The 15,704-nt window shown below is 45.6% G+C and overlaps 1 protein-coding gene and 1 pseudogene across 2 annotated transcripts; both read right to left on the bottom strand.

Annotated features, from left to right (window-relative positions):
* Positions 1 to 6,966: 6,966 nt before the first annotated feature.
* Positions 6,967 to 11,256, bottom strand: LOC311169036 (GTPase IMAP family member 7-like; annotated as a pseudogene). Its single transcript has 2 exons — positions 11,252 to 11,256; positions 6,967 to 7,586 (listed from the first exon to the last, which is right to left on the bottom strand). The product of its transcript is annotated as a GTPase IMAP family member 7-like (transcript).
* Positions 11,257 to 11,375: 119 nt separating this feature from the next.
* Positions 11,376 to 12,164, bottom strand: LOC311169035 (GTPase IMAP family member 7-like; the record flags this gene model as incomplete). Its single annotated transcript, XM_084230731.1, has 1 exon — positions 11,376 to 12,164. One exon carries the CDS (start codon positions 12,162 to 12,164, stop codon positions 11,376 to 11,378), a length of 789 nt encoding a protein of 262 aa, XP_084086857.1.
* Positions 12,165 to 15,704: the final 3,540 nt, after the last annotated feature.

Genomic DNA, 15,704 nt, shown 5'->3' with positions numbered 1-15,704 from the left:
AAACTACGAAGCCAGAGGGACTGTGAGTGGAAAGGAACTATTTCAGCCACCACACCCCGTGAACGGGAGCTGCGGAGAACCCTGCAGGATTCGCCGCGGAGGTGAGCTCCGGGCACCATTAAACAGAGACCCCCCCCCCCCAGGAGGAGACCGGCACCAGCACACAGCCCCGGGCCACCCGGTAAGCTTGCGCGGAAAATCGGCGCACTGGAAAAGCAAATGCGGATCGGGAAGAGGATCGCGCGGAAAAGCAGTGCGGTTGAAAAGCAAACGCGGATCGGGATCGCGGCTGCCCAGGTCCCCGCGCCTGCGACCTAGGCGTGCGGGGAGACGCGCGCGAAGAATCTCACTGAGGTGAAAGTCCCTCACTGAGTAAACAGGAACCAGGCACCCAGGCACAGGAGCGGGTGCAAAAGACTCCATTCTGTGGACACTGAACTGGGCTACAGCCCACGTCCTGGACCTGAGGGCTTTGGAACTGAGACCAGGGCACGAAATTCGGGGCGTGGGTTCTCCACGACGGTGGGGCACAAGGCAGACACAGCACCCCAAAGCCGTTGAGGTTTACCCTACCATTCCCACTCTGTTCCCTGTCCCACGGGGTGGAAAAATCAGCTCCCCAAGGGCGCTAGGAGAGATCTCTGGCGCCACCTAGCGACTTGAAACCAGCAGAGGCTCCTGGAGGAGCCAGTGGCCAGCTGGGGAGTTAGCCCACGCCGGGCCCCTTCCGACCAGTAGTCTGAGCCCACAGGGGGAGCGAGTACCCACAGCCAGGGCAGACCAGGCGCGCAGAAGAGTGTGCCTGAGACCGGACACCCAGGGAGTGTGTCCCACATCGCCATTCTAGAACAGAGACATTTCTTCAGTAAAGACTACCTGCAGAAGGCTCCCTCAGGAGCCAGAGGTGAGCGGGGGAAGTTCGCCCACGCCAGACCCCCTCTGGCCTGCAGTCCAAGCCCAGAGGGGGAGCAGGAACCCACCGCCAGGGCAGACCAGGTGCACAGGGGAGTGTGTCCCCACATCGGCATTTTAGAACAGGGACCTTTCTCCAGTAAAGACTGCTTGAAACTGACAGATGGCTCCTGGAGGAGCCAGAGGGGAGCAGAGAAGCTCACCCAAGATGCCGGCCAGTCCTAGCAACACAGTGTCCCAACACATACGGCAAATTAGAAAACAGACAGGAGGGAGTAGAAGAACCACACGCAACCTAGCAACTCCTCAGGGAAAAAGCACACCACAAAAAGAAAACCAGCCCCCAGACTGCAACAACAGTAACTTGGAAGAACTTCTGAGCCTTCCAGAAAGATAATTTAAAATTGCCGTGATTAAAAAACTGACAGAAGTCATAAAGGAAAAAAATGATAAGGGAAAAATAATCAACGATCAGAAGAATGAAACTGAGTCCCTAAAGAGGGAAGTAAAAGAAATGCAGGAGATCAAAGAATTAATGGAAGAACTAAAGAATTCTGGGAAAAGCAATGAAAGCAGAATAGATGAAATGGAAGAACGAATAAGTTCTCTTGAAGACACAGAAATAAAAAGAACCAAAACAGAAAAGGAAAGAGAAGTACGAAGGAAAAAGAACGAAGAAAGACTTCGGGAACTATCTGACTCCATGAGGAAAGGAAATATAAGAGTTATAGGAATACCAGAAGGAGAGGAGAGTGATGTAGGAACAGAGAAAATATTCAAAGAGATAATTGAAGAGAACTTTCCAAATGTGAAGAAGGAGCTGAAAATTGATATACAAGAAGCAAGAAGAACACCAAACTTCCACGATGAAAGGAAAAATACAGCAAGACACATAATAGTAAAGCTCCCAAGAATCCAGGACAAGGAAAAAATAATGAAGCTGGCAAGAGGGAAGAAACAGATAACATTCAAAGGAAAACCAATCAGGCTGACATCAGACTTCTCCGAAGAAACACTACGGGCAAGGAGAGAGTGGAGGGACATAGTCAACAGACACCAAGAAAACAGATGCCAACCAAGAATACTCTATCCCCCAAAGCTCTCCTTCCTCTATGAAGAAAGAATAAGGACCTTCCCAGACAAACAGAAACTCCGGAATTTCATTACAACTAAACCCCCACTCCAAAAAATACTACAAGGAGTCCTAAGGACAGAACCTCAGAGGGATGAATAACAACGAAAGAAGGCCAAAAAAAAAAAGTTATTAAAAGAATAAATAAATAAAATCAAAGGAAAGACAAACACAATGGCAAATACAGATGCTAACATATCAATATTAACTCTAAATGTAAATGGACTAAACTCTTCAATAAAAAGACACAGAGTTGCAGCCTGGATTAAGAAACAAAACCCAACCTTTTGCTGTCTCCAGGAAACACATTTAGCTACAAAAGATAAAAATAGACTCAAAGTTAAAGGACAGAAAACAATCCTACAAGCAAATGGACCAAAAAAGAAAGCAGGAACAGCTATACTTATATCAGATAAAACAGATTTCAAACTCAAGAAGATAAAAAGAGACCCCAATGGTCACTACATTATGATCAAGGGGACAATACTTCAAGAAGAAATAACACTCATTAACATATACTCACCAAACGAAGGAGCACCAAAATATATCAGACAACTGTTGTCATCTCTGAAAACAGACATCAGAGAAATCACATACGTAGTGGGAGACTTCAACACACCACTATCAACAATGGATAGATCAACAAGACAAAAAATAAGTAAAGAAACCAAAGCTCTAAATAAGGACCTAGAGCATTTGGGTTTAACAGACATCTATAGAACACTAAACCCCCAAAAAAACGGAGTACACATTTTTCTCAAGCGCACACGGATCATTCTCCAGGATCGATCACATACTGGGGCACAAGACAAACATCAACAGATACACCAAGATTGAAATCATATCAACCATCTTTTCTGACCATGAAGGCATCAAACTAGAAATAAACCATAAAAAGAAGGCAAGTAACTTTCCTACCTCATGGAGATTAAAAACCACACTACTGGAAGACCACTGGACTAATGAGGAGATCAAAGAAGAAATTAAAAAATTCTTTGAATTGAATGACAAGGAGGACACCAATATCCTAAATGTATGGGATGCAGCAAAAGCAGTAATAAGAGGAAAATATATAGCAATAGAAGCTCACGTCAAGAAACAAGAAAGAACTCAAAGAAACAACCTAATCTCGAAGCTCAAAGATGTAGAAAAAGAACAACAAAAAAACCCCAAAACCAGTAGAAGAAAAGAAATAATAAAAACCGAAGCAGAAATAAATGAAATTGAAACTAAAAAAACAATCCAAAAGAACAATGAAACCAAGAGCTGGTTCTTTGAAAAAATCAATAAAATAGACACACCCCTAGCCAGGCTCACAAAGGAAAAAAGGGAGAAAGCACAAATAAACAGGATCATCAATGAAAGAGGAGAAATCACAACGGACACAGCAGAAATCAAAAGAATAATCAGTAACTACTATGAACAGTTATATGGAAACAAGTTCAACAATCTAGAGGAGATGGACAAATTCCTACAACTCTACAATCACCCAAAGCTAGATAAAGAAGACATAGAACACCTAAACAGACCAATTACAAGCAGCGAAATTGAAACGGTAATCAAAAACCTCCCCAAAAACAAAAGCCCAGGACCTGATGGATTTCCAAATGAATTCTACCAAACATTCAGAGACGAATTAGTGCCTATCCTTCACAAACTCTTCCAAAAAATTGAGAAGGAAGGGACAATACCAAACACGTTCTATGAAGCCAACATTACACTAATACCAAAACCGAACAAGGACAACACAAAAAAGGAAAACTACAGGCCAATCTCCCTAATGAACACTGATGCAAAAATCCTCAACAAAATTTTAGCTATCAGAATCCAACAATGTATCCATAAGATAATTCACCACGATCAAGTAGGATTCATTCCAGGGACACAAGGATGGTTTAACATCCGAAAATCAATCAACGTTATCCAACACATCAACAAAAATAAATATAAAAACCATATGATAATGACAAAGTCCAACACCCATTTATGATAAAAGCCCTTGAAATTCTTGGGATACAAGGAACATACCTCAACATCATAAAGGCCATCTATGACAAGCCAACAGCCAGTATCATTCTCAATGGTGAAAAGCTGAAAGCAATTCCATTAAGATCTGGAACAAGACAAGGATGTCCACTCTCACCACTGCTTTTCAATATAATACTGGAAGTCCTAGCCAGAGCAGTAAGACAAGAGAAAGACATCCAAGGAATCCAAATAGGAAAAGAAGAAGTCAAACTATCACTATTTGCAGATGATATGATAATATACATAGAGAACCCCAAAAACTCCACAGAAAAACTAATTCAACTCATCAATCAGTTCAGTAAAGTGGCAGGATACAAAATCAACACGCAAAAGTCAGTAGCCTTCCTATACACAAACAATAAATCTGAAGAAGAAGAAATCAAAAAAACCATCCCTTTTATTATTGAAACAAAAAAAATCAAATATTTGGGAATAAATCTAACAAAAGAGGTAAAGGACCTATACAAAGAAAACTATAAAACACTGTTAAAAGAAATAGAAGAAGACACAAAGAAATGGAAAGACATCCCCTGCTCATGGATTGGAAGAATAAACATTATTAAAATGGCCATCCTACCAAAAGCAATCTACAGATTCAATGCTATTCCAATCAAAATTTCAATGTCATTCTTCAAAGAAATAGAACAATTATTGATGAAATTCATATGGAATCACCAAAAACCCCGAATAGCCAAAGCTCTCCTGAAAAAAAAAAAAAGAAGGGAATGGAGGCATCACACTCCCAGACTTCAAACTATACTACAAAGCCATAATCATCAAAACTGCATGGTATTGGAACAAGAACAGACACACAGACCAATGGAATCGAATAGAAAATCCAGAAATAAACCCACAGATTTATGGTCAACTAATCTTTGACAAAAGAACAAAGAATATGCATTGGAGCAAAGAAAGTTTGTTCAATAAATGGTGCTGGGAAAACTGGGTCGCTACATGCAAAAGAATGAAGCTTGACCACTACCTCACACCATACACAAAAATCAACTCAAAATGGATTAAAGAACTAGACATAAGACCTGAAACCATAAAATATATAGAAGGAAATATAGGCGAAACATTACGTGATTTGCACATCAAAGACATCTTTACAGACACATCACCCAAAGCAGTGATAGTGAAGGCAAAGATAAACAGCTGGGACTACATCAAATTAAAGAGCTTCTGCACAGCGAAAGAGACAATAACAAAAACAAAGAGAAACCCCACCAACTGGGAGAACATTTTTGCACCCAACACTAATGATAAAGGACTGATCACAAAAATCTGCAAAGAACTGATGAGACTCAACAACAACAAAGAAAATAATCCAGTCCAAAAATGGGCAGAAGAGCTAAAAAACTTCTCTGAAGAGGAAATGCAAATGGCCAACAGGCATATGAAAAAATGTTCAACATCACTTGTCATCAGGGAAATGCAAATCAAAACTACCATGAGATACCATCTTACACCAGTGAGAATGGCACATATTAAAAAAACTAGCAACAACAAATGTTGGCGAGGGTGTGGAGAAAAAGGAACTCTCCTGTACTGCTGGTGGGAGTGCAAACTGGTCCAACCACTGTGGAGAGCTGCGTGGAGATTTCTGGACCTACTAAACATAGAGCTTCCATAGGATCCAGCAATTCAACTCCTAGGTATTTACCCAAAGGACACAGAAACATCAATTCCAAAGAACACCTGCACCGCTATGTTTATAGCAGCACTGTTTACAATAGCTAAGCTTTGGAAACAGCCCAAATGCCCAAAAATAGATGACTGGTCAAGAAGATGTGGTACATATACACCATGGAATATTACTCAGCATTCAAAAAAGATAAACACATGCAATTTGCAGCAACATGGATGGCGCTGGAAGGGATCATGCTCAGCTAAATAAGCCAGAAAGAAAAAGAAAAATACCAGATGGTCTCACTCATAGCAGGAATCTAGAAAACTTAAATAAGGGACCAGGAAAATGAATAACTATAAGAAAGTGAAAATCAAAATCAACAAAAAAACTATGAACCAGAGACACTTTTTGTGGGGCGGGGGGTGGGAGGGGAGGGATTGGGGTCAGAATGGGGGGGCTGCAATTGTATGGGGAATATAAAATAAAATTTATTATTTAAAAAAAAAACAAACAAAAACAAAAGAAGAATCACTTATTTTAATGAATCCCCATTTGGACAGGTCTGCGGGAGGGTGGGGGTTCATCATTGCTCTCTTAGCCTTATGGGAGGGCCCTCAGGCAGCTGGAGTGTCCACGTCCATGTTCCTCAGAGGTGTTGTGGATAGACGATCAGCCTGGATGGGCCAGTGAGTGGACCTCCTCTCTATCAGGGGCTCTTGGTGGCCCTTTGGGCTTGCTCACAACACGGTGGGCAGTCCAAGGGCGAGCACCCAAGGGAGCAGAGGGCAGGTTCCGGCTCCACCTGAGAAGTCCCTGGGGCTGTGTCAGCCGCCTACTGTTCACCCACGTCAAGCAGGGACACAGATCCCACCGCCCAACAACAGGGAACAAGGTCAGGGTGCAGGGACAAGAAAGACAGGAGACCCTGCCATGGCCTCACGTGGGGATGCACGTACCCCATTAGCGTCACCGCAGACTGGGAAGGAAGCTGAGGTTGGCATTACTTCCAAAACATGTGCCATATTCTTGACGGCATCTTCTTGATCACATCCACAATGTCGTCAAACACATTGCTCCTGGCTTCTTCCTCTATATGTTTTATTCGCTCTTCATATTGCCTCCGCAGCACTGCGATTTTTCTTTTCCTTTCTTCCTGGGATTTATCAGCATCTTCCAGTTCTACCAGTTTTATTTCTTTATTTAATTGCTCTTTGTAGATTTTCTTCAAGTTCTCCGCCTGTTGTTCCAGCTTTTTCTCCATGTCCTAGTAGATGGCGTCAGAGAAGTAGGTCCCTCCGTTGCTCTGCACCATCTTCTCTATCAGCCCCACCAGCTCCTGCACCTGAGCCTCCTTCTCGGCCTCCCCTGCTCTGTTGTTGAAGGCGCAGAAGTGGTCCCCAGCCTCCTTGATAATGCTTCTGAGATTCACATGTGCGTCTTCTATAAAATCATTTAGGGTACCATTCTCCAAATCATCCTTGCCAGTGAACAAGATGATCATGTGCTTCATGGAGGACATTCCAAAGACATTCTTGATCAATGGGACAGTATTCTGCTCCTCCGGTGTGTAGCGGTTAAGTCGCATCACCATGATGATGGCGTGGGGCCCTGGGGACGCATTTACAGATCTCCCTACAGGTGGTGTCCAGGGTCTCCTTGGTGTCAAAGAGCCCTGGGGTGTCGACCACTAGAAGCCTCCTCCCCCACCATTCCCGGGATTCTGCCTGGCACGTCTTGGTAACAGCGGAAGCCTTAAGTTTAGATTCAAATGCTCTTCTCCCCAGGAGGGTGTTTCCCGTGGCGCTTTTCCCACTGCTGGTTTTCCCCACGAGCACGATCCTCAGAGCGTTGTCCTCACTGTCTGCTGTGTTCACATAAGAGGGTCTGGAGGGCCGGCAGGTTCAGGTTTTAAGGACAAGAAGAGGGAAATGATCATTATCAGTCCTGGAAACCACTCCCCGCCCGCTTTTCTCTTTTCTCTCTTGTCCCCCTGAAAGTGTCATCTGTGTCCTACTGATCCCCGGAGACTCTGAAACATGCAACAGTCCACCTACTGCGCAGGGAACAGGCTGCAGAGTTTTCCCACAAAGAGCGACAGGTGTTTTCACAGGGGACTCATCTCATCCCTGAAAGATCTGATCCTCTCCGTGCTCTGTCACCCATTCATGAACCTCCCACATTCTGTCAGGCTTCACCACATTTATCAAAATGTTGACTAAGATTTTACAAGTAAATAAAGCTGCCAGTGTGGGCCGTTTGTGAAAACTGATACCAGAATCCCAAACAACTTAGTAGACACTGGAGATAATACAGTGTGAGTGTGAGTGATTTCAGAGTTTGAGGAAACTGATTTTTACACCCCATACATCTTTTTTTTTTTTTAAAGATTTATTTATTTATTTATACAAGCACTGGGTACAGTCAGAAGTGCAGGAGGGCAAGAGAATTCACCAGAGCCAGAGCAGGGAACAGAACAGGCAGACCGACGAAACACACCGCTGAGGGGAGCAGCAGGTGGCAGGAGAGGTGTGCGCGCCTTGTGGGACCCTCACCAGGCGACTGGGGATCGAACCGGCACTGCAGAGGCTGCAGGCAGTTTCGCAGCCCAGTGCTCAAACGCTGCACCACCGGGGAGGCCCTACACCCCATACATCTTATAACGAGAAGAAAATGACTTAGATGCAGGACTATTGAGCAAACTCAACTCTGATTCATATTTAAAGCATTATAAAATTTGGAATTAACAGATACTTCTTGAATATAATTGTATAAATATACATTGAAAGTGTTTTGTAATCATTGTTAATTCCCCACAGCTAAAGTAATCAATTATAACTTTCATTTGGATAAAGATAAGCAAACTAGCGGGGACAATCAAGAAAAGGAAAAGCGAGAGGAGCAGCTCTCCCAGGGGGTAAACCATTTGGTTTCTATGATTAAAGCAGCAAATGCTGGTGTGTGCTGAGACATAGAACAAAACAAAACAAAACTCAAAAATAGACCAAATCGGCCAAATCTCTTCATTCACATTTAATTCATCACTTTACGTCACATCGATATTCACTCACTCAGCATCTCACGTCCGTGGGGAGAAAGAGGGAGCAGTCAGCAACACTGGGGTAGCTCTAAGTCATGAGAAAGCAAATTCTAAGCTGACTGCAGGGTGAAGTGTAAAAAAAATTAATCCATATAAATAAAAGAAGAAATGTGGAAAAATTCTTTGTAACCCGAGTGAGGAAAATATTTCCAAGATTTGAAATAAAGTGAGGAGGAGACTCATCAATCTGATTACATAAAAATCTAAAATGTGAGGCTAAAAAACCCAAGACAAGTTAAGGAACAGACTGGGGAAATACTATTTCCAGCTGCTATTGTGGACAGTTAATTTCCTGTTATGCAAGAAATTTTAAAACCAGAGAAAGAAAAGTCCAATAATGCAAGAGAAAATGCGACAAGAAACGTGAATATATCATTCGAACAAAAAAAATAGCACAACATCCTTGAAGATGTAAAAAGACCTTAAGATTCAATCACAATAAAGAAAAATAAAATAGTTCAATAAATTACTTGAATGTCCCTGAGACACAGGTTATTCCCTACAGGGTTAACGAGTTCCACAGTCTCTGGCACAGACGCCGTGTGCAGGGGTCGTGTGGCAGCAGCGCAGGGAAACAGGCTCCAGAGATGTTAGTGGCCGCGAGACCCGGCTAAGCCCGGGGAGGAGAAGGTCTGAGATCTGGCAAAAGCCCATCTGCACCGACCCTTTGCGGGTTGAAGCCAGTTCTAGGATTTATCCCGAAGCTACACTGACAGCCACATGGAAAAGCCACGCAAAGGCTCGTCAGTGCAGCCCTGTTGGTGCCAGCAAAGGGCCAGCCGCCCCCGAGGCCATCCGCAGGTGACGGCTGCACAGGCCGAGTCTGCTCACACCGCGAATGCACCAGCTGTGGAGGGACGGGAAGCTCCTGTGTCCACTGTGTGGAAAGGCCCCGGGGTCCTGAGGCAGGAGAGGAAATGGAGGGAAACCGTGTGCAGTGTCCCGTGCTTTCACCAATACAGACATCATATTAAGACATGTGTCCTATCTGATGTCTCTCCTGTCGTGACACAACATCCTCCCTGCCGGGAGAAGCACCACTCCCTCAATGTTGAAAAAGCAGGCGGAGGATCTGGAACCTAAACAAACGTGACATCCTTCCCCGGGGACAGGAGACACAGGGGGGTGGGGGGGGGGTGGCGAGGACAGGGATCAATGCGGAAACTAGAGTTTTTTAATATTCTTAGATTTCATAGATTTGTGTTAAACACACATGTAGCTTACACAACTGTGCAAAAAAAAGTTAGTTAAAAACACATTAAAAGTAAGAAGCAAATGTGACAGGTGAACCTACAGGTATTTTGTGTGGTGGATGAACGAACAAAAAATGGAACAAGAGACTTGAAAACGCAGCAATTCTCTGTCCACCCAGGACAGAACTTACAGCACCACCAGATAAACTGCAAAAGAAACCTTATGCAGCTTTCAGGATCCCTACTCTAGGGTGTGTGTGTGTGTGTGTGTGTGTGTGTGTGTGTGTGTTTGTGTCTGGGTGTGAGTGTGCATCACTGGCAAGACACTGAAGTGAGAGGCACAGGGATTCCTGATACTGTGCTCCTGGGCTGTGATGGGATTTAAGCTCCCACTGTGAGACCTGCCCGCGCCGTGTCCACGCCCAGCGCCCTGAGCCTCCCACGCTACCTGCTTGGTTGTGTCACCAAGAGCAGCTGGGGAGGCTGACTCTATCCATCCAGGTATTAAATGGAGAACTGTCAGGCGACATACAGTGCCAAGGAAAGTGCCCAGGTCGCCTGCTACAGGTGCTGGCAGAGGGGGTCACTTCAGTCCCCGTGACCCCACATCCACCCTGAACCACTCACTCTCCCGCCTCCCCCTGATTCCTAATGTTGTTGACCTCACAGCAGAGACAGGGCAGGGCGGGGGGCAGAGCCCACTCTCTCCCTGACGGGGAGCTGCAGCAAGCCGGGATTCAGGGCAGAGGGTGGAGGCTCCACTTATGTTGTCCCTTAGGGAGCCCACCCTCACCAGAGCACCCTGTCCTCACCCCACTTCATGCTCAGGGCCGCAGCGTCTCTCTAGGAAAGACTGACAGGACTCAGCAAGCAGGATTCTCTATCCCCCTCATTACCGGTGACCTGGACGGGAGCCCTCCCTCCCCAGCACCACCCTGGCCAGTGAGGTGGGATGTGCAGGGACATGGTGCTGGTCAGTCCCGGCTCCTCTGACCCTGAAGCCCCGCTGCTCTGTCCAGTCAGTGTGGTCAGCACATGGAAGGATAGGAGATGCACTAGCAAATACAGGCCTCTCCACGCAGGTCTAGTCCAAGGGCGAACACCCAAGGGAGCAGGGGGCAGGTTCTGGCTCCACCTGAGAAGTTCACCCATGTCAGGCAACGGACACGCACCCACAGCTCAACGACAGGAGGAAGGTCAGGTGCAGGACGATGTAAGACAGGAGACACTGCCACGACCTCACGTGGGGACACACGTACCCCATTAGCGCGTCACTGCAGACTGGGAAAGAAGCTGAGAGTGACATTACTCCCAAACATCTGCCACACTCCTGACAGCATCTTCTAAACACATTCACATCTCCTAACACACTGCTCGCTAATTTTACCTCATGTTTCTTATTCGCTCTTCACATTGCCTCTGCAGCTCTGCAATTTTTCTTTCCCTGAATCCCTGGGGTTTATCAGCATCTTCCTCTTCCACCATTTTAATTTCATCATTTAACTGATCAATGCAGATCTTTTTCCAGTGCTCCTCCTCTTTTTTGAGCTCCATCTCTATGTCCTCGTAGATGTTGTCAGAGAAGCAGGCCCCTCCGTTGCTCTGCACCATCTTCTCTATCAGCCCCACCAGCTCCTGCACCTGAGCCTCCTTCTCGGCCTCCCCCGCCCTGTTGTTGAAGGCGCAGCAGCGGCCCCCACACTCCTCGACCACGCTTCTTAGCCACTCGGGTGTCTGTGCTATAAACTCACTCAGGCTACCGTCCCCCAAATCATCCTTGAGCGTGAACAAGAAGATCATGTGCTTCATGGCGGAATTCCCGAAGGTGCTCTTGATCAACTCGATAGTTTTCCATGCCTCCTGCATGCAGCGGGTGAGCGACATCACTAACACAATGGCGTGGGGCCCCGGGGCTGAGGCCAGGATGCTCTGGCAGATCTCCCTACTGGTGGTGTCCAGGGCCTCCTTGGTGTCAAAGATCCCCGGGGTGTTGACCACAAGAAGCCTCCTCCCCCGCCAGACCCGGGCTGCTGCCTGGCAGTGCTGGGTAACAGCGCCTATTTTAGATTCAAATACTTTTTTCCCCAGGAGGGTGTTTCCTGTGGCACTTTTCCCACTGCCAGTTTTCCCCACGAGCACGATCCTCAGAGTGTTGTCCACACTGTGAGCCATGGTCACCCAGGAGGTTCTGAAGAACGGGCACCTTTACAATGTTAATGGAAATGAAAAAAAAAATTAAATAAATATCCCAGTCTCCATTTTCTCTGTGCACACCCTGCTGGTTGTGTAAATGGTGCCAATCTCCTAAGTCAGGGGCTCACTGAAGTCACTCTCTGGTGTCCTCTTACTGCTCTGGTGTCTGCTGACGGGGCCTCTGTCCTGTGAGGAAAGCAGCGCCCACAGTGTTACGTCTGTTCCTCCTTTTCCTTGTGAGTCGCACATTTTCTGATCCCGGACAGACTCGGGTATTTGCTTTTGATCTGAAACCTGAGGGAGCTGGGGGGAGCAGGTAGTGTTCCGTCTAGGGAAGAGCTGGTTAAAAAACAGGAGCATCGACACTCAGAGTGTGGGCTGGGGGGGTCTTGGGGTGCCACCTGTTTGTGGGCAGCTGGGCCAGGGGGCTCAGCAGAGGGGATAACCCCTTGGGGCGGGATGTGAGCTCTGTCTGGTGTTTGTGCTTGCTCTGGGTAAACCATGATCAAGTCTCATTTTCTCAAGATACCCAGAAAAAGAAAGATAAATTTGATGTCATTGTTTTAAAAATACTCTGATATAGACACAGAGTAATATGGGATTTCTTGTGATGTATAGTGACAAAGTGTTTGAAGTGAGCTTTGGCATCTGACTCAGAATTAGAAGCTGTTCCTACACTGGCTGGTAACAGAGACCAAATCATATGTCTTTTATAAATTCCATGTGTATGTGACAGCTAAATGCCTATGCCCATCATGGGCCCTAGAAAGGTATCTATTGGGAGTCTCGCTACTCATGTCGTCTTGTTAGGGGGAAAGGAAGTCCTAAAGCTAATTCTATACAGTCTTTGTGGACTCCACCCCCACCCCAGGCCAAAGCCAAAGACACTGGGAACTCCAAATCCCATCACCACCAAAGGGAAGGTGGCTGGGACCTGAGGGTGGGGTTTAGCAGCCAGGTTGGTACAAAGCCAGACACGTGGGCTTTGGAGGGGTCCCCCATTTTGGCTCTCTGCCAGCTCGCAGCATCCAGCCAGCTCTGAGAGTGTTTTTGGGTTTCCAGGCCGGCGGATCGGGTAGGATGCATTAAAGACTTTATTTCCCTATTTTCTCCCTGAGTTGTACATTTTCCTTATTTCCTTTTCCCTTGTAAATAAACCTTTTATTAACCTTTTGTGTGTGCCTGCAGTGGAGTATTCATAAGTCCCTTTTAAGCGCGTGGGTGAGGACCCACAGGCAGGAACCCGTTCAGTATCGGGGCTGCCCTACAACAGTCTGACAAAAGTCCAGGCATGGGGCAGATTTCTGAAAAATCAGGAATCTCGTCAGCTGACTCCAAGATTCTCCTCATTTGTTTATGCCTAGTTTCTACCATTGCTAAAATACACATTTAAAAGTAAAATTACTAAATAGCCAATTTGATGACAAATGGCACTACGTGATACAAATATTACATTTTTTATAAAATTAATAGTTCTCTGCCAAAAGGCAGTAATTCAACATTCAGCCTTACATTAACAAAGTGAAAAAACTTCTAGGAACAAAAGGCTGTAAACGTCTGGCCAAAGTACTTAAGAAAATTCCTGTTAAGCCAGGAGACCCATAGCTCCTGCTAAATTTTTCCTGTTTGTTTAGGGCTAATTCCCCTGGAGGTGACAATTGATATGGTAGCTGTTGGAGTATGCATTCAAAAATAGTCAACAACAATTTGGTTACTGGTTAAGCTAATAACCATGGCAGCACAAATAATGCATTTGGAAATAGTCAATGTTACAACTACTGATATGTCACATATTAAACATTTTGAAAACCAAAAGCTATAACCATCTCCGGCCCTGCCCCTGATGAAATATTTGTAGTTCCTTAAAATGACAACCAGCAATCTCACAGAGAATGGAAATTTCCCTTGATCTTAAAGTTAAATACGGAAACTAGGCTGACTAGGTAAATAGAGGAGTGATAGGTAGAAAACTCTTTTGTTAGATTAGGAAACTTCCTGCCTTCATTGAGAGCTGGGGGCTGGGGAAGAGTCAGTGCAGCTTGCCTGGCATTTACGCCCTCCAGGCCCTTGGTTCCTTAATATCGAATCAATATTAAAACAATATACTATAGATGATGATTTCTTTATAATAGCCTTCTGTTTTTTGCTTTAATCATTTGGTTGTATGCCAGTCTAAACTTTATAGGTTGGTTAGAAAATATCCCTTTGTCTCCCTTCCCCCAGGTAACCTTCTGCCCTTTGTTTTCCTCTAGCCCATAGTTAATCGTTCACCATGGCAAACTTAGAAATGTTAGTTGCAGACACATAGGTTTTTTGCTAGTAATATAATAATTGTTGGGTTGTTTAAAGTAAATAACTATCTATAAAACATTTGTTTAGCAACTGTGCCTTCTTTAAGACAAAGAATAATAAATGTCATAACCTCTGCAGGAAGGCAAATAGACCTCTGGCTGGCTGCTCTTGAAAAAACATGTGATGATTGTCATCTTCCTACCTTAATGCATATGCTTGTGCACTCACGATTTGCTTAGTATAAATAAAGGCCTGCTGAGACCCTCAGCAGGATGATGTCAGCACCCTGATCAAGTGTTTGCGTCTCCTCATTTCGCCTCCCTTATCATTCTCTACAATTGCGCCGACGCCTTCCCATCCTTCAGGAACTCCTGACACCCAGACTGCTGCGGCTGGCTCGTGGCAGGTATCAGATAGAGAGTGACCCTGATGGTGAAGACTCCACAGAGAAAGTACTCGGAGGAGCTGCCACAGGGAGCCTCAGCCTGGAGCTGTCCCAGGACCATCCCACCCAACCCTCGGCTGCAGACTCCCCGCCCTCCTCACTTAACCCCGAGATGGGCGAGAGGAAACCTGACAGTTCGTCCTGGGAGGGGAGCATCCCCTGAGCTGCCTGACCCGGGCGGTGGCAGAAACGACCGTGCCCCGTGCCCCACCCTGTGACCCCAGCACAGCCTTCGGGTACGGTGTGAGGAAAGAGAATCAGCAGCGTTGGAAGCCATGGCGTGTCCTGACTAAGTGGGGTTTATTCTAAGAACCAAGTGGGGAGGTGGGGCTGGGGAAGCTCAATGGGAGAAACATTTTTCATATAATCTTGGAAGAGCCATTCTCTTCCAATCACTCCACAGAAGATGAATTGAACATGTTTTTATGATCTTTTTTCTATCTATTTAGACAGTGGAAACACTCTCACTCGCCCAGACCATGTTTGCTGCATTTGTCAAGGGAGCAGATGTGTCCTCAGCATGAGGAGAAGCAGCAACCACAGGAACTAGGAGGGGAGAAAACACCACAGGGCCAGTGCCTAACCCCAGGGTGGTGGTGGGGGTGCTGGGCAGTGCATGAGAGGCAGGACCCCGGCTTCTTTGGATTCACTGTATTTCGTATTTTGATTTTAGAATGATGACAATATTGTACATTACAATGAGATTATATTGAAAATTCATTCTTAAAAATGAAAGGAAACAAGGAAGAGAACCGTGTGCCTGAGAACATCACAGAGAGTAC

This window comes from Talpa europaea, assembly GCF_964194135.1.
Source record: "Talpa europaea genome assembly, chromosome: 3".
Lineage (NCBI taxonomy): Eukaryota > Metazoa > Chordata > Mammalia > Eulipotyphla > Talpidae > Talpa > Talpa europaea.
The sequence above is the reverse complement of the archived record's forward strand: the minus strand, read 5'-3'. Positions and strand labels throughout refer to the sequence as shown.